This window comes from Seriola dumerili, unplaced genomic scaffold (genome assembly GCF_002260705.1).
Source record: "Seriola dumerili isolate Sdu_G_001 unplaced genomic scaffold, Sdu_1.0 BDQW01000331.1, whole genome shotgun sequence".
Taxonomy (NCBI): Eukaryota; Metazoa; Chordata; class Actinopteri; order Carangiformes; family Carangidae; genus Seriola; species Seriola dumerili.
In genome coordinates this window covers 625,710-647,196 of record NW_019174586.1, presented here as the reverse complement: position 1 = coordinate 647,196, position 21,487 = coordinate 625,710, and the positions used below count along the sequence as shown (strand labels likewise).

General features: G+C 42.3%; 1 protein-coding gene across 4 annotated transcripts in view; it reads left to right on the top strand.

Annotated features, from left to right (window-relative positions):
* kcnip1 (potassium voltage-gated channel interacting protein 1) overlaps nt 1–21,487 on the top strand; it is a 38,515-nt gene that overhangs the window by 4,287 nt on the left and 12,741 nt on the right. Inside the window, exon 1 of one of the 4 annotated variants that reach the window (XM_022759922.1) lies at nt 6,152–6,227. The exons of 1 other annotated variant lie outside the window; for it this stretch is intronic. Coding sequence is in view for 2 of the 3 variants with exons in the window: in XM_022759921.1 (XP_022615642.1) it covers nt 9,613–9,670 (58 nt within the window). In the remaining variant the exon portion in view is untranslated. Of the gene's footprint in view, nt 1–6,151; nt 6,228–9,091; nt 9,671–20,595; nt 20,750–21,487 lie in introns of those variants that run through there. 2 more of the 4 variants (XM_022759921.1, XM_022759920.1) reach the window with 2 other exon arrangements.

The following is a 21,487-nucleotide window of genomic DNA, read 5'->3' as shown; positions in this document are numbered from 1 at the left end:
TATCTTAACATGGTTGCCTTGGTTAGCAACCTGCGTAAATACAGTATAACAGTGATGCTTCTTGTCGCATTGTGGCTAGTGCCATTTATCTGACATGATGTCTGTCAATGTATTGAAGCCTAAAATATCAGTAAACAATCTTAAAACACAACAATACTAACTTAATTTCTTTTGCTTTCTTTGGCAACATTTTTTTGTTTTCCAGTTTCCAGAAATCTCAGGCTGCAATTTTCAGGCCTCTCTCCAGCTCTGCTCATGTATTTTAGCTGCAGGCTGATTACAGCAAATCCCTTTCATCACTTTGTTTTTCCTCTTTTTTCATCTCTGACTGTCTGTCACTCCCTGCACTGCTTCAGACCTAAACTTCTCCTCAGCTTCCTGTCATCTCCCTGTAAACCCTGTAAACCAAACATCCTGTCAAGCCGTGCCAAGCTGTAAACAGCCTGCATGATTTCACTTATCCTTTCCGTGCAGCCTGCCTTCTGGTGCTTGGTATACAATTCCAACCTACCTGGATGCAGAACAGTGCGCTCTGTGGTGGTCCGGGCACAGGTGATGGCCCCTGATGTTAGTTATCAGCAAACAAAACCCTGTTTGGCTCAGAATCTGTAGCGAAACACAGAAAATACAACTGAGTTCAGCAAGGAAGCTTGCAGCTACTTGAATCTCATGTTAGCCTGAATCCATCTCATGACCTGTATTGCATCCCAGTTTTTTTATTGTCTATTTTACCACCTCACACTATTTAATGAAGCAATGAATTCTTAAAGAATTAACTCAGATCCTTAAACTGGTTTACATTTGTGCCTGGAGGATTTGTGGTAATCAGAAACAAAGACCCTTCAGAGGAAACTTTCCTGGAGGAACAAAACAAGAAACTTTAAATGTGCTAACTCCTCTCTGTCTTCAAAGTGCTCTTCTGTTGGGAATGAGAGGAACATGCAATGTTAATCATCCTTCTCCTCCTTCCTGTCTGTTTACCACCTCGACTGAAAAAGCTGATTTACGAAAGGAAAGAAAAAAAGGAAGCTGTCGTTCATTAATGACAGCTCACAACAACAAATGACTCCACTGTCCTAAATTAACATTTTTTATTGTTTAAAAAGACTTATTTTAAAGTTGAGGATAATTTATGTTATTTTTTGTGTGAGTGAAGTTTCAAATGTTTAGATTCCTGACTCTATCTCAGTGTTTTGTGCATCTTTTCTTCAGATTTGTGTTTCTCAGATTGCACAGAAGAGGGCGTCATATTACTCTTTCTTATTTGTCACCATCACTTTAACCACACACTCTCACACTGTCAGAGCAGATCAGAGCAGTAGTGAAGTTGAGTCTGAACCAGATGAAGCCTTAAATATTCAGAGTCTCAAAGTGCTTGCTGATGAAGCGGCTCTTCCTCTGATGGTTGATGAACGATGACAAAAACTGACGCAGATCTTCAGAGTTCGCTGGCACTGGCCATGAGTACTCAGATCTGAGGTGTTCCTCAGAAGTGTTTAATGAAATATTCAGCAGCTCCATTTTTTTCCCATCAGGTATTCGCTTCATGCTCCCCCCCTCTCACTTTGAGTCAGTGGGACTTGGCTGCACTTTTGTATTCCGAGAGGAGCAGGAGGGAAAGTAGGGTGGATGAGTAAATGGCAACAGAGAGCAGGGAAGAAAGAAAAATGAGAGAATGGAAGTATGTGTATTTGCACATGCTTGCGAGTGTGAGTGAGCACATGTGTGTCTTTGTGCACATATGCTTTGATGTGAATATTGGATTGTTCCCAGTGTGCTACACCTGTGGGTGTGCTGCTGCTGCTTAGCTCCAAAATGCTGTCATATCACTTTTAATGCGCCATAGGGGACGCAGTGCGTGTTTAATACAAAATGTAATGCATAATAACAGTCAGCGTTTTAGGTCAGTTTAAGAGTTACAGCAATAGAGTTACCAACGCTGTAATCAATCCCCAAGCTGCACACAATTAACACCTCCATCACTCTCATCTGCTGAGGGGGGAGGAAAAGGGAGACACGGAGAGGGAGAGTCAATAGGAGTGTTGGTATTCAGGTCACGCAAATCACTGGGGTACTGTAGGTAAAGAAATAAGACAGCTGCAGTTAACACAAATGTAAATTGCATTTTCATTTGCACTTTTGAAGAAGCAAACACCCCGGCGTGTCGTGTGCGATATAAATGTCTGTGTCCAGGAATAGTAGTGGAGGGTGACGGGGCTTCAGTACAGTAGCACCCACAGGCAAGGTGAAGCTGTCTGTAAAACATTTATGGGAAAAAGAAACAGTAAATATGTCAGCAAAGCTCAACTTTGAATAGATAAACAGCTTGGTGTTAGTGTGATTCTTACTGGGTAATGTTCTGTGCAAGTTCACCTCAAGCTGACTAGATTTTAAAGAGCTCTGCGAAATGTGCCATCTGTGTATCGACCAAAGGGAGTAGGTTAGATGTTGTCCGCAAAGTGGAGTTTTTCACATCTTGACAGGTGACATGAAGTATGTGGGCGGTGGACAGTGGTGAATCTTTCCCAGAGATTCACTGATTCACTGACCTTGAGGCAAGAAATAGATGGTTGTCATGGAGAGAAAGCTCAAGACAGCGCAGATTCACCATCACAGGCCCCAGTTCCTTCAAATATAACACTATTACCACTGATCAGCTGGGCACCAACACTAGTCTTGTTTTGAGTTCACTTACATGACTATTATGAGAGGCAGATTTTCTTTCTCTGTGTGGCCACACACATAGTTTTGGTTTAATTTGTTCAGGTTTTGATATATCTATCTCTGAGATTTCTGCCTCCTTTTGTTCTTGGCACTTACAGTATTGAAAAATTACATTGAGCTAACAAGGGGCTGAAGTGAAGCTGAAAAAAGGAAACTTGAATTACCAGCTCATGGTTGTTTGCCTCCGCCAACCCACCAAGTTGCAGGAAATATGGTCACAATCTCCCCTTCCTGAGTTAGTGCTTCTGCAGAGCATTTTGATGTCACAGTGAAGTTGACCTTTGACCATTTGGATATAAAATGTTATCAGGCCAAAAACTTGTTTTGTGAGGTCACTGTTACCTTGACCTTTGCCCTTTGATCTTTGACCACCAAAATCTAATCAGTCCATCCATGGGTCCTTGTGAATGTAAGGCCTTGAAGTTCTATCAATATGCCCCCTCTGGCTATTTCTGGTGCGGAGTCATAAAAATCTTATTATTACAAGATATTCTAGAGTAATGAAATGAGAATTCTCAGAACTTTCCTGAGATCATTCATTTTTAAGATTTCTTCAGTATTAAAGTGATTCAGTGCAAGTCAGTGAATCCATGGCATCTGTTCTCACAAGTAAAAACCTGTGTAGTATAACATATTCCAACAAAACAACAAAATACTTTGTTGGTTTCCTTTAAATAACAGTTTGAGGCCTAAACAGATGACCCAATACAAAACCTACAAATTTGTGTGGCAGAGTTTCTTATTTTCTCTCCCATTAATCATCTCATGGCGCCTCAGATGAATCTGGAGACCCTTTAGGTGGGGGGCAGACCCTGAGGCCGGAAACCATTGGACTTAACTAACTAACATTTTTGGCCACCAGGGGGCAACAGAAAAATCACAACAGCACAACATTGACATATCGTTACCTGAAGTTGCAATGGCGAACCTGCCAGAAAACACAACATACGCATCCAGCTGTTGTAAAGCAGCGTTATCATTCATTTGGAGTCGTGCTTCTGACCACCTGGTGAATGTAAGTCCACGTTCAAACTTTGTTTATGAGGGAAATACTCGGCTCTTCAGCCGCTAAATGCTCCACTAAGTTCACCGTCTAGCTTCCACCGTCATTCATTTGGTGCTCAGCAGGTTGTGAAAGTACAGTTCAGGCATTTTTTAGCTTTTGAAAAACGAGATGCCTGCTGGCTCCTGGAAGCAACACTACCCCCCCCCCTTCCTCCCCTCCCACCGCCCCCCCCCCCCCCCCCCCCCCCCAAGTAGTCATTTGATCCCTTGTTAGATCTATAGATCATCAGTTCACTTACAACCAGCTTCATTTGAGAAGCTGAAACCATTTTTTTTTTTTTGCCATTGTTTGGTCATTAAAAAATGTAATTGATTATCATAATTGTTGCTGATTAACTTTCAGACTATTGATTTATTGATTAAACTAATTGTCCCAATGGAAACTGTTGACAGTGAGGTCTTTTGGTTTGGAGGAACAGGGACATTGCTCCTACTGTAGCTTACTTTTTTAATGTAATTTTCAGTGTTTTGGGCATGTCAAGAAAAAAATGGATTCAGCTTCATCCCAAAGCAGAAAAAAACAAATCAAAACAGATACTTTTCAATACCTGTCTGCAATTGCCAAATACTAGTATAGATAATACGTTGTTTTTGTAATTTGGGTGAAATGGTCCTTTTTAAATGATGACAATATGTATCAGCAACCCATTCTATGGGCAAAATGATTGTGGCAGTGTTTACTCACTCACTGCACACTGATTGCAGTCAGGCCTTGTTGCACAGCTTGTAGTCTGTGGTTTGTAGTCTGTGTAGGAGCAAGTGACACGTTTGGCTTTGTTAGAGGAAAAAACGACATGTGATTGACTCTTAACAGCAGGAATTGTCTGATCTCAGCAGTGTTACACCTCATTCCCATTACTATCAGGATCGTTGAGCCCGTCCTCTCCACTCCTCACTGCAGTAAATCAATCCGTTTGTTTCTGATGACTCAGACGACACTAAGCCCGTTTGAGCCAGTTAGTGGCCAGGTGCAGTTTTCACTCCTTGTTCTTCATCTCACTGCTCTGACTACTCCTCTTTTGTTTCCACTCCCTCCCTCTGTTTTGTCCCACCATCCTGTTTCTGTCATTCTCTACTCCCTTGCTCCCTCGTTCCATCTACCCCCTCCCTCCTTCTCTCCCTCCTCACCTATCTCCCTCCATCTTTTCTGCCCTCCCAATTCTCTGCTCTCATTCGCCTCTCCCCACCTTCTCTCTATCCCTCCCTAACCTCCTCCCATCTATCATGCACTCCAAATTCTCCACTCATATTTGTCTTGCTCTCTTCTCCTCCTTTCCTACAGTTATTGCCCCCCCCGTCTCATGTCACTTTCACTCGCACCCCTTCCCTCCCAATTCTCTGCTCTCATTGCCCTCCTCTCCTCTCCTCTGTGTGGTCATCACTATGACAGATTCCATCCAGCCTTCGTCTGATAAGACCAGGCAGCCACTAACCAGCCAATTTATTATTCACTGCCTGCTCGCCACATTTCTGCTTCTTGTCAACACCTTCTTTCTCGGCTGTCAAATGCTTTCTACCTTTCAACCCCACAGTCTGATCCCCATATTTTCCTTTCTCTACCCTGCATCCATTCATCGAGGCAGCCATCTCAATCTAGTAAAAGGTCTGTTGTGTAATGGTTAATAAATGATGAGAAAGAGGTAGGCTGGCACTCGGAATGATCCACAGCGGTCCGGACAGGACTGAGTAGCAGCGCAGATGATGTCAGGCGTAATGTCTTGGCAGAGTTTGGCAGTCGGCCTAATGTGATGAACCTGTTGCCGTTAGTGTTATTGCTCTGCAACTGCGCGTCTGCAAAGCTATGTTTGTTTCCTTGTTTTAACAACTGAAAAGGATTAAATAATAGTGGTGATTTACAGCAGATCTGGATATATGTGGTAAAATATCCTAAACTCAAGGTTTACTCACTCACTTCAATCTGTAACATTTAATTTTCTGAATGCGTAAATTTTGAATAATTTACTAAAATGTTTCCTGGAAAGAACCATGAAATATGATATTAGAGGTGAAGAGAGAGAGAGATTAGTTAAGACACTTCCAATTAATTCTAAATGCTAAACTGACAATTCAGCATATATGAGGAATCAGTAAAGAACTCAGAACAACAAATTGAACTAACTAAAAAAGCAGTCTCTGAACTTTGTCTCTGAACTTTGTCTCTGAACTCGCTTTAAATGTAAATGTCTTCCTTGATCTTCGCCCATCTATAACTCCTGGTTGAAGACTGTGACCCCTTCCCAATCGATGTTGCGACCTGTTTTGGTCTGATGTTCACAGACAGCTGATGTCGTCTGTTTCTGAGGCTCCCTCACTGTCTTACGCAGGGTGTTTTCCATTCTTACAGATGTTGTGCTCTCCACAACCAGTACACCCCAGTCTTTCTCTCTTCGGGAGGGGCCTATCTTTGCAGTGTACAAGCGGATCCCACTTGTTATCAGGTGACCAAAGTTGCATTCTTACTGTCGGTCATGTGATGACACCTGAGCAATTTCCATTTGCTGAAAAAGTCATTGGATTCGTTCATATTTTATCACAGCTCAAGTTTAAGAATCAATTTCCAAACTTAAACAGTAAAGCTTTTGCAGTTCTCACCAGTTTTTAGCCAAACCAAAGAAACGAATGGACCTCAGGAGCTCATTGTAAATTCCACATATACGGATCCCAAATAATGATGATATCTTTCTGTGAAACACCAGAGTTTATTCAGCACTGCAGGAACTTTGTGCTCTTTGATTGTCTTCTGGGATCTGTGGATACCAACAAGTTCTCCAGTTTAAATCACAAAATATGTCATTTGTCCAAGACTTCTGGTACAGCACAAGTGTTTTCTAATCTGATGCTGCTATGTTTGAGCTTTGGTTAGTTTTAAGCACAAACGCTACTTTGCTAGGGTTATGAGAGCATTGTGGTTTGGGTAAACATGACTGATAAGATTAGGGGACCTTTGTTATCTTCATTTTTCATGGTTACACTAATACACCAATCATTAACTTAAGTGTAGAATGACTGTGGAAATGGTTAAAAGAAACTAGCATTGACTCTCAGGGTTAGGGTCCAACATTTGATTGACGACAGTCTTGGGGATATTGGGCGACAAGTAAGTTGTTTTTATTAAATTCTAACTGACAAACCACTAGGTTCATTTAAATGTGGAGATTTTGATTGCATCACAGTCTCGTGATGACTCAGCAGCTGGCGTCTGCCCAGTTGTCATGAAAACTTCAAATGTTCACTTCCATTTTTCTGAACACTTTAAAGACTTTTTTTGTCCACGTTGAGATTGAGATTAATTCTTGAGCTCAGCGGCTGGAGCTTTCAATCATATTACAAGGCCGTCCTTAGCAGATTGTTGTACGATTGGTTTGTCAACTACGTCTTTCAAAGACATGAATGAACTTTTAACTGCTACTATTGCTCTATTTTCTATTGTATTCTATTTGTTTCCTCGTTGCTTTCTGTTTTCCTCAAATCAATCCATTCGGTGCTGTTTGAAGTCTTGGTATTTACAAAATGTCAGCTTTGCAGAGAATGATCAAACAGCCTGGTTTTCAGCTTTTCCACTGTGGCTTTTTCGTTTATCCAGTGGATTTTCAAAGCGTCTGATCAACCAACGGCTCTCTCTCCACTGTTAGACGTGTATGTAACCCCTCCACTGAAGTTAAACATCATCACTACACCAAATCACGCTCCCTTATCTCGTCTATTCAGCCGAGCTTTCAGAATTTAATCAGCATGTGTGTGCCGCTGCTGTGGTGTGAATTTAAAGACCTGTTTCTCTCTGTTGATATATTGCCACTCTCACTTGCGGTAACCAGTGGGTGTTTGTGCATGTTTGTATGTGTGCATGTATGCGTGTAGTTGTGTGTGGTTGCATTTGTTAGTATATGATTTTGATTAGAAACTGGTGTCAGATCTGTCTCTTTCTGCAGAGCTACGAGAAAGAGGAAGAGTGTGTGTGTGTGTGTGTGTGTGTGTGTGTGTGTGTGTGTGTGTTGGAGTGAGCTCTTGCATATTCAAAAAATGTCTCTCACCATTACACACACACGCACACACACACACACACACACTCCTGCCCTGCAGTGCTCCTTTTTCTCACTTTCTTTGTCTATCTCCCTGTCTCTGCTTCTCTTTTCTTCTCCATTTTCTTTCTCTTCTTCTCTCTACACCTCAGACTCTCACACCTCCTCCTTCCCTCCTCTCACTTGTTTTTACTCTGCATTGATTCTCAGCGTGCAGGCTACTGCAGCCAGTAGCTTTTAATGAATGCCATGGCCTAATGGCTTTATCATTGGCCTTGATGGCCTCAGCTCAGCCACAGCGATGGCTCGGCTGTAAATTGTTTTCTTAACTAAAGCCACGTGAAGAATTTCAATAAGGGCTGTAGTCAATAGTGTCGGAGCATCCTCCCAATCTCAACAGCAGGGTGTTACACGGAGGGCAGCGAGGGGTTAAGCGTGATTGACACAGGAGTACATGTGTGAGGTGGACCGTGTTCTGGACTGTCGTCATTCGCCCCAGGTTGTATTGTTGTAGTGGGTGTGTGGCCTGATTGTGTATCTGTGTGTAGTTGATGGATTCATCAGCAGACTCAAGAGCAAAAAGCCGCGTGTTGATTCCGGCGCTGACATATGCGAGGCGCCGCCTCTGCAAATGTAGTGGTGTCAGATGTACGGGGCTTTGTCCGTGACCCACCTGCTAGCAGAATAATTACACACACGCACATACACACACGCGCACACACACACATACACATACACACACACACACACACACACACACACACACACACACACACACACACACACACACACACACACCACCTGTCAGACCAGTGCATGTAGAGATAAAGCAGCAAATACACTCTCCACAGTGAGACTGTTTGCCTGCCGAATAGCAAAGGGGGACCGATCAGTCTAGTCGTCCCTTATCTCCCCTCACCTCTTGCACTCTTCATCTCGCTCTTTCTCTCTCGTTCACTCCCTTCCTCTCTCACCATCACTTTGCCTCCCCTGGTGTTTGTGAATTTTCCTAATTTGTCTCTGTCTCCTCTTCCCTCTTCTCCTCCCCCTCACCTCTTTTTCTCCTTTTCCTTTTCATCATTCTCTCATTCCTTTTTCCTCCTCTCTTATCGCTCTCCCCTGAGTTACGTCGTCCTCTCCACATACACACAACTGCTCCGTCTCCCTCTCTCTCTCTCTGTCTCTGTCTTTTCCTGCGCAACAGTGTGCAATCCCTATTTCCCCACGAGACAGACAAAGAGACAGAGCGACAGAGACGAATAGGAGGGAAAGAGGGAGCCGAGAGAAGCAGAGACAGAGAGAGGCAGATACATAAAGAGGCACCGAGGAATTGATGGAATGACAGTGTGGTGGCAGGGGACATACTGAGAGAGAGGAAAGACGGAGAGGAGGAGGGAGCGTGTGCGAAGTAGAGAGAGAGACAGAGGGGATGTAAAATAGGCAGCTTCAGTGACAGCGTAGACAAAGGTAGCTTCAGAGTGCATGTGCGCCCTCTTTTTCATTCACACTCACTCTCTCACACACACATCCTCTCTCTCTCTTTCTCTCTCACTCACTCACACAGACAGAGACACACACTCTCACACACAGACCCTCGAGCAGAGGCAGCAGAGCTGTGAGGGTGTGAGGCAGCATGAGAAGTGATATCTGTACTTCCACCCACACATCTGTCTGATGGAGTAACTTATTTACAACATACACATACCTGCTGTATGCACACTCACTAGCACACTTTGATTATAGGCGGGCAGACACACACACACACTCGCAAGCTCACACAATCTGTCTGTGGCCAGAAGTCAACATGGGTCTTGTGATGGGAACCTTTTCCATGCAAACGAAGCAGGTGAACTACCACAAAGGTAAGAACGTGTTTGCTTGTTTGTTTTCTTTTAGATTTATCAAATACCTAAGGGTCTGTGTGTGTGTGTGTGTGTGTGTGTGTGTGTGTGTGTGTGTGTGTGTGTGTGTGCGCGTGCATGTGCCTTTTTTTTTAATATGAGCATATGCTTGTGGCTGTCACATGAGAGCAGCACCTGTCATGTTGCATGTTGTCCCTTAATGATGGAGTCATGTATGTTTGCTCTCGGAGTCATGAATATTGCACAAGAAGTGCATTTTGGGAGTGAGCTGAACGTACACGGAGCAGTGGTGTATAGTTGCCAAAAAATGCCATTCATTATTGGGTTATGATGCAATCTCCAGGCCATCTGTCCCCTGTTTGAACTATGGATTTAGGAATATATGCGTGTCCTTGTGTATGTGCATGTGCAGCTGTGCCATTGGGTATGTCTATAAAAGGTGATGGTATTTACCCCTGTATGCTCTCCAAACCAACCTGCTTCCTGTCTGCCCTGCTACTGTTTGACAGGAGGAAACTGGCACTGACACTTAACGCATGCATGCTAATGTGCTTGTGAGGCCATACACATAAATTAGTGTGTGCAGCTTTGTCCATGAAAATATAAATGCACATAATTCACAGCTAAAATGTAGGAGTGTGTAAGGAGGAGTACATTTTATGTGTGTTGTGTGATGGCTGTGGCAGCAGTGTGTGTGTGTGTGTGTGCAGTAAATCAGTGTGGTGTAATCTGTCAGCCTTTGGCCATGGTCTGTCCTGCGTCTGTTGACCTCAAACCTGATGATTATCACCAGCAGACACAGAGCTGCCTCACACACACTCAAGAGACAGAAAACCGGAGCCAGATCATGTTTCACTACGCTGTCACATGTAGGAAAAGAGGGAAAAAAAAATCTCTAATTGGACGATCAACCAGAGTTAGATCATGTATAACAGACTGTGTGTTAAATATGCTGTGACAAAAACAGTGGAGGCGATGTAAGTGATGTAAAATACGTGCTGTGAATGATGTATAAGTCCCCCAGGAAAATACCTTTGAGCTGTATATATTTCCTTTGTTACACATGTCAAACATTGTAGCCGGACCACAAAGAGTATTTGAGCTAGCTGTAAAAACACTTCAGAGACCCCTATAAATGGTTTTCTGAAATACAGGCACATATAGCACCCTGCGTGGGATGTTTACTTTAATTTCCAACCTGCGCCTCATTTCATTGCATGGCAACAGCTCTCAGCAGATACTTCAGATCTGTCCTGAATACATACTTGAGGCACATTTTCAAGGTGGATGTTTTCTGCAGCCTAAAATATGAAAGATTACTGAAACAGAGGAAACTTGGCCATGTTGTCCTCTTCCATTTCAAACACAACCCATTTACCAGCTAGGGAAGACAACAATGCTTATGAAGCAACTGAAATGTATTTTTAGCCAATTTTGTGCGGGAAAAGCTCCCCTCTAGTTAGAGTAACCTCTAAATAGCAGCCACTTTGAAGTCTGCTGTTAGGGTGTAAGGAGGAAGCAATAGATGAGTGAAAGTGGGGAAGAAAAATTGAGAAAAGTTGAGAGGAGGCAAGGTTGCTCCTCAGGGGGCTGCACAGTGTGAGTGTCACTGTGTGTGTGTGTGTGTGTGTGTGTGTGTTTCAACATCTGCTGCAGTGTTATAAAAAAGTGTCCTAATGAAAGCAGGGCAGGATTTATTTTGCATGGAAGGTCGGCCCATCCTCGATCCCAACTCAATATGAGGCAACAACCAGCTGAGAAGGACCCAAAGTTAACTTGCTGAGAATACAGAACTTTTCAGGATGAATGTGTTTATGCAGGATACACTCTGACTTTGTTCAAGGCAGAGTTGTGGACTTGAGACAAGACTAGTAGTAGATAGTTACCTTTTGTTGACGTAGTATATATAGTGACAAAGTCTGCATTAGGAGAAGGTTGGGGTGGATGGATGGGTCAACAAAAGACAGGAATATCACACAGGAGACCAGTGTTCAATTCCCAGTGTGAAACTAGCATTTTGTGTTTCATTTGGTTTTATCCATGACTGTTTGACAACCTTAACAATGTTTGTATTATTGTAACCATGACAACAAAGATCGTCAAACCTTAAGGAAGTACTTATTTTAACCCAAACCACGATCTTTTCCTAACCCTAACCAAGTCGTATTTGTGGCAAAACTTAACCAAGCCATGACTGTTTCCTGTTGTAACCATGGCGACGAATGTCCAGTGCGCTGATGTCACTACACTCCTCATGGTTATTATTGTAACCATGACACCTGGTGCTATAGGGGCACTATTTCAGGAGACTGAAAGTTCAAAGATTAAAAATTATGATGCCAAAAAAAAAAAAAAAAAAAAAGTGCAGTCATTCGGCTCTGATATCTTGCTGACGTCCATCAGATATATCTGGATATTACTAACTGTTACTCCCGTTTAAAAAAAAATGAAATGGCATTGGTGAGGGTTGCATGTCAACTCATTAAGCACTCAAGAAACAACTTGGACTTGACTTGGGGTGTGTTAGTTCAAGACTTGGGACATCATAGCTAAAACTTGAGGTGTACTTGTCACTTGCAAAACTGTGATTGGTAGTCTTGAATAATCACAGTTAAGGTTTGGAAGTCATTGACTGAACTTTAAAATTCAAATGTAAGGGATCAAGTCACAGCAAATGTTTATTTAGTCAGTTAATGATATTTTGCAAAGCCTGTTTTTAATATTTTTTCGCAGTTGGTGGTTCATCAATCAGTTGTTTTGTTAGACTACATGTCTCAAAACATTTCAGTTCAGTGTCATAAGATTATTGAACAGTTCCAACGTGAATAAATAAATATCACATATAAAACTTGTTTACAGCGCTCCCTCCATCTATTCATGCTTAGTCTGACCTAGAGCTGTAGACTATTACGGAGGTTATGCATTCAAGCTTTCAGGAAAACGTGTTCTATTGCACAAGACATCCTGGTAAACATGGACTGAAAACAATTATACTAACTTGAAAGAGAAGCAGGAGACGTTTAGAACAGTGGTTTCCAACCTGGGGGTCAGGGCTCTCCAAAGGGTTCACAAGATAAATCTGAGGTTCATGAACATGTTTTATGCCACAAAATTTATGTCTGACTTGTGTATAAAAGCTATCTTGCTGTTTAGATTATTTTTTTTTGCATTTTAGCCTTTATTTGTGGTAGAGAGGGACCGGAGACATGGAAAAAGAGAGTGAGATGACATGCAGCAAAGGTTCCCCTCAGCCTGGGAGGTGACGATTATACTGTATGATATGGATCTTGGACCAAAACAAATGCTTTGTTGGCCACACTGCCGGCTGCTCTTTATGTTCTCAGTCTGCAGCAAGGTGTTACGAAGCCCATTGAAAGTAGCCACTGAACACATAACAAGATGCACAACTTAATTAATTTACTGTGTGTACATGAGAGCCAACAAAAAATAATCCAGCCACAACGTTTAGCCCATGCTAGCATGCTAGCCATGATATGCTCTATGGCAATGCTGGCAATAAGCCAGCTAGCAATAGAAACATTTGCTGAACAAATTCATAACATCGGTAACAGCAAGTTAGCTAACGTTACTAATGCAAAACAGACATGTAACATTATATAGCCATCCATTATTTACATGTCGAGGAGAAGAAAGGCCAGTTCCCAGTCAAGTTGGAGCGCTTTAGCAGCTCGTAGGGCTCTATATCTCAGCAAAGCCAGCCAGCTCCTTGGTTGGACTGGAAAAGAAATTCAGCCTTGGACTTATCTGCTGGGACTGGCCCCACAAAAGACACTGATGGAGCCAGTAAAAAGTTTAAAAACTTTATGGATGTTTTGACAGTTCACTGGCTGACTGGGATTTGAGCTGGTAGTCCCCATGGACAGTCCGCCTGTGCTCTGGTCTTATCTTATTTCTTTGACGGAGGCCCTTTTAGCTGAAAAATGTGGTTTCTTCAGTGGAAGAAATTCTGGAAGGTGCTTTTACCTGAACGTTGTGCACTGCACTGTGCCATGTTGCGTGTGAGTGGGGGGGGGGGGGCAATGATTTAACAGTGAGTGACTCACATGCACGCACCCTGGTCCCTGATACCAAAGCAAAGAACAGAGAAGCTCGGATTACAACACACTCAAAGGGGGTGTGACTTCGTTCTCTGCTCAGCACTGCCATTACTCCACTATATCTTTATATAGAAAATAGTTATTTGCTGTTGTACTGTTGTTTAAAATCTCGATTACATGTCCTTTTAAAGCTATAACAAGGCATCACAAGCAGACAACGCTTTATTTTACGAGGTGCTGGTCAGAAATGGAGAACATTTGGTTTAGAATGAGAAATATACAGCATAAACCTTATTCCAGGCTTATAGCCATATTCATTCATTGCTATGGTGCTTGGTCAGTGACTGTAAAACACTTTGGTACAGAAGCTCTCAACAAATGCAGTCCATTTACTGTCTGATCAAGTGCTTTTTATTATGATGAATTGAGTGAAATGAATCTGAGACAGCTGCTACACAAACTAAAGCCGAGGTTTTTGTTTTCAGTTTGGTTTATTAAATTAAGCCAAACTGATGCTGTGGCCGACATAAAGTCGTGGCTTTTTCATGCAGGACAGTAAAAAGCAGAGATATTAGCCAGTGTTCGAACCAGCTCATATGGCCATAGGTTGGTGTTAAGGTATTTATCTATCTCTCCTCACCTGGGGCAAAAAAAGAAATTTATCCACTGTCACTGTGCACAAACTACTCTGCTCATATGAAATATTTCCCAGCGGGTATGTTATAAACTACAAAACCTGTACCTCGCCGACACATTCATCTCCCTGTCCGTTCGCTCCATTTGTTTTTGCCTCTGTACTCTCTCGCTCTGTCAAGTGAATTTTCACTCTCTCTCTCTCTCCGTGGTGCTCGCTCTCACCTCATTTCACCTCCTCATTTTGTCTTTTATGTGTTTCTCCCTTCAAGTTTTTTCTCTTCTATTCCTCGAGCGGCTCTCTTCTTGATCTATGGCTATTCGTCTGCCTTTGCTGTTTATCTCAGGGTTTCTGTCTCTTTCGCTCTCTCCAACCCTCACATCTCTTTGTGTTCTGAGTTTTTGCACAGAGCATAGCCTTGTCCTACTCAAAGATCACTCCAACTGTTTGAAGCCTCACTAATCATGTGGAGTCTTAGTTTGGGGCCAGCAGAATGAATGTAAATAGATGTCTGTTTGTGCATGTGTGACTGAGTGTACGCGGATCTTCTGGAGAACAAGCGCATTTGGCTCTATGTTTCCATTTTCCACAGGGCTGAAGAGCGGACAGGAACCCAGTTTTCTTAAATAGGCTTTACAGTTTCCACCCCTCTCTCTCATCCCTGCACATCAAAAGAAGTGCACCAAAAGGGCCAATTAGGACAGCTAAAGAGCTTTATTAGGCACATGGCAACATGAAAATGGGTATCTGGTTAATCCCATGCCTGAAGCATGTGTGTGTTTGTGTGTGACTGAATATGAGCGTGTAATGATAGAGTTGTGATATTACAACCTCATATGTCACATTTCTTTTACGCTATGCAGTGCATATATTCACTGGAACCATCATTTCCATTTAAAAAAATCTTGCCCGTCATTTAGGATCCTCTGTCGGTGTTTGATCTTTCAGTGTTGCAAATTAAACCCACATGAGCATTTTATTAAATAAAAAATCAATATACTGTATAAATAAAGATGCTTTATTTGCATAATATTTGCAGGCAACGGCTTTACTCAGTTCTTCAAAGATAAACAACAGTTTCTATGCAATTTATCTCCGTAGACAGCTCAGCCCCGTGCTTGCCTTCAGGCCTTTGTAATATTGGAGCCAATGAGAGAAATGCAGATGATGAATATAGATAGCTACTTAGCTCTGACTATATGGTTTGGCCTGTATGCACAGTTCTGTTAGCAGTGACGCACATCACTTGAGCTAAATTAATGTGACAGTTGAAATGAGATTCATGTAGAGTAAACTGTACATGTTGCCACTATAGCTTTTTACACCTCAAGCACAATAACAAACTGGAATCTCAGTCACAGTAATTTGAATTGAAATCACAATGGTTACTGGACTCAAATACAGGAAAAACAAGCAGTCCATTTGAGAATATAGACTGAAGTTTTACTTATCAATTAAGTAAAACAAAAAGAGGCATTGAAATATATTTCCTTTTCTGAAAACAGCCGAGTAGAAGCAGTCATAAATTCAAGGTTAATTCGATTTCTTTGACTTACACTTTTGCCACAAGTTGGGTGGGTTTTGATGAGGGGGTGGAGGGTTAACAAACACAATAAATAAGTAATTTCTATCTACATATTCATTACACTAATTAAGCCCTACAGGAACTGTTTCATGTTTGATTAAAAAAAAAAAAAAATCATTTTTTTTTTCCTTTTAAATGGGGCAGCAGAATAAGAGAAAAAAAAAAGCTAATCTGCTAATGTCACACAGACCAATCAGTTTTTATTTTTAAATGATAAATAATGTATTACTGAGGGGATCGCCTGTCACCAAGCACATCTACATCCCTGAGTTTGGTTTGTGACCTCTGAGAAATAAAAAGCTGTTGCACTGTGAAGGAAGGACAGAGGCAAGATGAACAGCTTCAATTATCCGCTAAATAAAAAACCCCTGGTGAATCTGTAAGGAAAAATAAGAAATGGGGGACATTTATCACTGCTTTCACTGACATTCACATACGCAACAGAATGCTTATGTGTGTCTGTTTCACTCCGCTGCTGCTGCTGTTTGTGTTTCAAAATGTTGTTGCAGAACAATCTGACACTGGAAATAACACACTGATTGTTCGACTGTCAAAAAGTGTGTCATCTGACTCCATGGAAGCATGGGTGTGTGAGTATGTGTGTGTGCTCTTGGTTTTGCTGTAAATAATGCATGATGTATCGATGTGCCTGTATGAGCATCAGGTCCGTGACTCATGGTTCACAGTTGTGTCATGCACTTGACAGATACTGTATCTTCATCTCTTCCCATGTCCAACAAACAAATACTAAATGACAACGAGTTTGCAGTCGAGTCTGCATTTGTTTAACTGATTGTTTTCATTATAGATGGATGGGACAGTTTTTCTTTGATTAATCGATTAATTGTTTTGTCTTAGAAATGTCAAAAAAAAGAAAAATAAATCTTCTTTATGATTTCTTTGATGCTAACATAGTGTATTAACACTGATGTTTGATCCAAAAATTAGGCCAAAGTCCAAACATTCAGTTTACAATCACATGTGATGTAGAAAAGCTTCAAGTCCTCTCATTGGGGAAGCTCGAACTGGTTACATTTTTAAATATTTGCAAGTTTAGCTTGAAAAATGTTCAACACACGTTATCAGTTACCAAAATAGTTCATTAATTTTCTGTCAATAGATTACTGGATTAATCAACTAATCGTTTCAGCCCTATTGCACTGTGTGCGATCATTTATAGCTGTAGGTTAGTATTTGTATCACTCCAGGAGGTGCACATCAATCGCAGTTCTTTCTGTTGCTCCTTGAATCTCTCTGAAACACTCTTTAGACAACCAACTGAATCATGAAGAGTGTTTTCCTGTTGCTCCTTGCTCTGGCAGCGTGTGTGTGTGTGTTTACGACGGCGTCCTGTCAATGTAGGTAGCTGCGAGAACAACGGTCAAGCAAAAACCATGTCGAAGGGGAAGATAGCTCTCTTCCCTTTACCCAGGCCCCCCTTTCTCTCTTTAGCCTTTTTCATTGATTCTCTCTTTAATCACTCTCCATCTCTCATTCAAACTTTATCTCCTGCTTCTTCTCCCACTCCTAGTCCTACCGTCTTTCATCATTATTTCTCACTCTCTCCACTTATCTATGTCCCTGCTTACCCCCTCCATCCCTCTTTTTCTCTTTCCCTGCTGTCCCTAGATGATGACAGATCAATAGCGCAGGCTCTTTTAATTATTCCCTTTTTTCATAATGTGATGAGAGCCGGCAAGAGGCTCAGCGTGCGTCCACTAATAAAGATACAGAGAAATGTCTGTGTGAGAAGTCATTTGGACAGCGCTAGATATTAGTATTGATTTTGCTAATAGACATGTTCCATCCCTGTCCAAAGCTACGTTGCCCCTGATGAGTAATTGCAAAGCCTTGTGTGCCGACAAGACTGTCATACAGGAGTGCGATAGATTCATGGTCTATAACTGTTAGGATGGATCTTTCAGGAGGTAAAGAGTGACTTCTTATGCTTATACAGGCCTGTAGGTTAGCACTGTGGTTGGTCTGAATGTGCAGCTTGGAAGAGCTGAGCTGATTTTCTAAAGCTTCCACCCAGCGTTTTAATCTTAATCAAGATCTTTAGAGTTTCATTTTCTCTTACACATGTCTTTGTCCTTCCATCCAATTCTCAGAAAATGTTGTGTTTGCTTGCATGTCCCACTCGCTCTCTCCTCCGCCTTCTTTTCTTGCGATGCCACTCGCCCACTCTCCTGGCTCTTGTTATCCACTTCTTTCTCTTTCTTTCACTCTCTGCATCGCTCTCTAATCTCCCGCTGGAAGCTTTCCTGGTGTGTTTCCTCCTCCTCATCCTTCTTCATTCATTGTCAAATATGTTTCCATCTTTGCCTTTGCTTCTTTTCCCTTCCTCCATACCCTCCCACCTCTTCCTACTTTTGCTGTTTTTTTCCTCCTCTCCTGTGTCTTATTTTCTCTTTCCTTAAAAGTGTGACGGGGGTCTTGTAAAACAGTCTGCAGCCATTCACTCACATGCCTGCAGGGAAACACCAGGCAATTTTGGCAGCAATATTTTACATACAAACACAAAAACAAACACACACTCACTCCAACCTCTTGCTCTCTCTGCTCTACAGACAGACTTTGAAATGATTACCAGAAGGAGAAATATTTCTGTCAGTGTGTGGAAACGGGTCTGTCAGAGACCCGATGGAGATTGAGAGGGATGGGGAATTGAGACAAGCCGGGAACAGTGTTTGAAGCAACAGGAGCACCAGGCTGATTCGTGCACCCAGAGATTTATAGGGAGAGATGGCTAGATAAAGGCATAGGGCATATGCCTGGAGACAAATTCATAGATAAGAGGGTGGAGAGAGATGGATAGATATGGTTTAGGGCTAAAGATGAAGCAGGGAGCAAGCGAAGAAATCATTTTGATAGCCTATAAATTCCTATAGGCACAAGCATTGTGAGCAAGTTGAGAGGAGCTGTGTGTGTGTGTGTGTGTGTGTGTGTGTGTGTGTGTAGCAGGGAATGGTCTTGCTCCACTGTGCTGCATGCTGTTTGGATGCCACCAGTCCACAGAGACCTCATCATATGATCAGCCATTCGTTCTGCTCACGGTTGGTGGATGTGTGTGTACATATGTGTGCTTCTCTGTGTGTGTAAGCACGTGTGTGTGGGTAGGGTGAAATCATGACTCCCCACTGCTGTCCATTCTGTCTCGCAAAAAAAAAAAAACACACACACACATATCTGAGCATTCATGAGCGCGTTTTCACCGAAGCAGATTGTTTTTACTCACCAAACTCTATGTTTCCATATGGCTTCCTAACAATTCATAATCATAGTTCACCATCAGCTGACAGAAAGTGGCCTATACTCTCAGCAGATGCAGAAGCATTATATAATAGCAGCTTGATATAAAAGGACAACATGTCGGTTCTCCAAATTGACTAATGAAAACTTATGCTGACACATGCATCATTTTCAGGAGCAACCGAAGCGCTGTTCAACGTTATGTTCAATATATATTTACCTGAGGGAATTTTTGAGTGCAGGAAAGAATCTTTTTCTGCTGCTGCATCCATGTTTTCTATGTGCAGTGTTTGCATGTTGAACAAGCAGAGCACATATATCGTACTTTGTCATCTGTAGCTGTCTTCCAATTTGTCTCTTTGTACTCTCATCTTGTCGGTCTGTATACCTTGTTTATATTGATCGGGCTGTAATTAAAATGTGATTTCCTCTGATGTGTGTGCGTGTGCGTGTATGTGTATATAGCTCTTCCAGACAAGCGCATACACGCTCCTGCAGTATTATCTGACACTTGTCTTGATCCCTCAATTTCTACCCGATTAAATATCTCATTCTTCTCATTCCTTGCCTCTTCCTGCTTTTAATCTCTCTCTCTTTTCTTACATGCTTGACTTTAAGCCTTCCTTCCTGCCCTGGGAGCCGATCTGCCACCACAGACATTCTGTCCTTTATCCATCCCTGTTTGTGTGTATGTGGGGGTATTATGGGTGAATGAACAGGAATGATGGATGGAGTGAGTGGAGGTGTTGCTGGATTGAAGTGGCCTTTTCAAGAACAAACCGTGATTTTGAAAGAAAAAAAAAAAACGGAAGTGACGCTCTTCCTAATTGTTGTCACATGTTTTCCTTTCACACCATGATTCATATTTACCTTTCCAGTCAATATTTGTATCTATTTGCATATTTTCCCTCCATCAGAGGAAAACAGATGCGTTTAGGTGTGAATATGTAACAGGGCATGTTTGTTGGTTTTTTTCCAGAGTGATTCACAGAGTGTTATCCTCTACAAATCAATGGGTAGACTCATATTAATTTATAATTTAGTGAATCAACATCCTGCGATTTCATAGTGAATCACTGATGCTCCACTCGGGCTCTTGGCTTGCGGTGAAGGTGGGAGGGAGAGAGAGAGAGAGCGAGAGAGAGAGAGGGAGGGTGGGAGGCTACAACCCCTAATGAAAAACAACGAAATGGGAGGGAGGGAGATAGAGAGTGGGAGAGTGTGGGGAGAAAAAGGGGAGAGAGAGAGAGAGAGAGAGAGAGAGAGAGAGAGAGGAGGAGCAGCACTGTGAGATGGAGTGAGAGAGCATGAAAGGAGGGATGATAGAAAGAGGGTTTCTGCCGAGAGCTGCCACCGAGAGAGGAGGAGAGGAGGATGAGGAGAGGAAAGAGGGCGAGGGAGTGTGTGTGTGTTCTAGCCGTTCAAACACGTGACAAAGAGATAGAGACTTCAGCATACAGACGCGCTTGTTTCCACGACGACGACGGCAAACATGGGGGCTGTGGTGGGTACGCTGACCATGCAGACCAAGCAGAGGAGGCCGTCCAGGGGTGAGGGAATTCACACACAAACAAACATGCGCATGCATACGCAAGCCCTCACACATGCGCCCGCACACACACACACACATACATATATATATATATATATATATATATACACCTCTTTCAGTAGTGAAGGGGAAAATGGTCTTATATTTTTGCACCCAACTGTATAAACAAAAACATAACCACAATGTATGCTTTCTCTTTCACACACACACACATACATAGGCTGCATGCATACACACATATGGACAGTGAAACTTTCCAAACAGTGTGTTCTTACTGTCCCTTACACAGACACTCCAGTACAAATATACAGCTCACATACGCAAGCTGCAGAGCAAGGATTAATAACTGCTGGTATTTGAGTTAAAATACAGACGGAGAAAGAGAGCATATGGTCTGTAGTGTGTGTGTGAGAGAGAGAGCGATAGAGATAGACCAAGTGAGAAAGAGAGAGAGACCAACAGGTGTTCCCAGAGGAAAAAGAGAATCTTTTTAAAACAAAGTTTGACTGCGACAGTGTGTGTGTGTGTGTGTGTGTGTGTGTGTGTATATGTGTGTGTGTATATGTGTGTGTGTGTGTGTGTGCACGCACCCATGTGATTGCTGTTGAGCTTATCTTTTATGACGGAGTCAACCGAGGGAGGAAAGTAAGAGACGGCGTCTTTGACTATATCTGAGTCTGCTTGTGTGTGTGTGTGTATGTGTGTGTGTGTGTGGGCGTGTGTGTGTGTGGGTGTG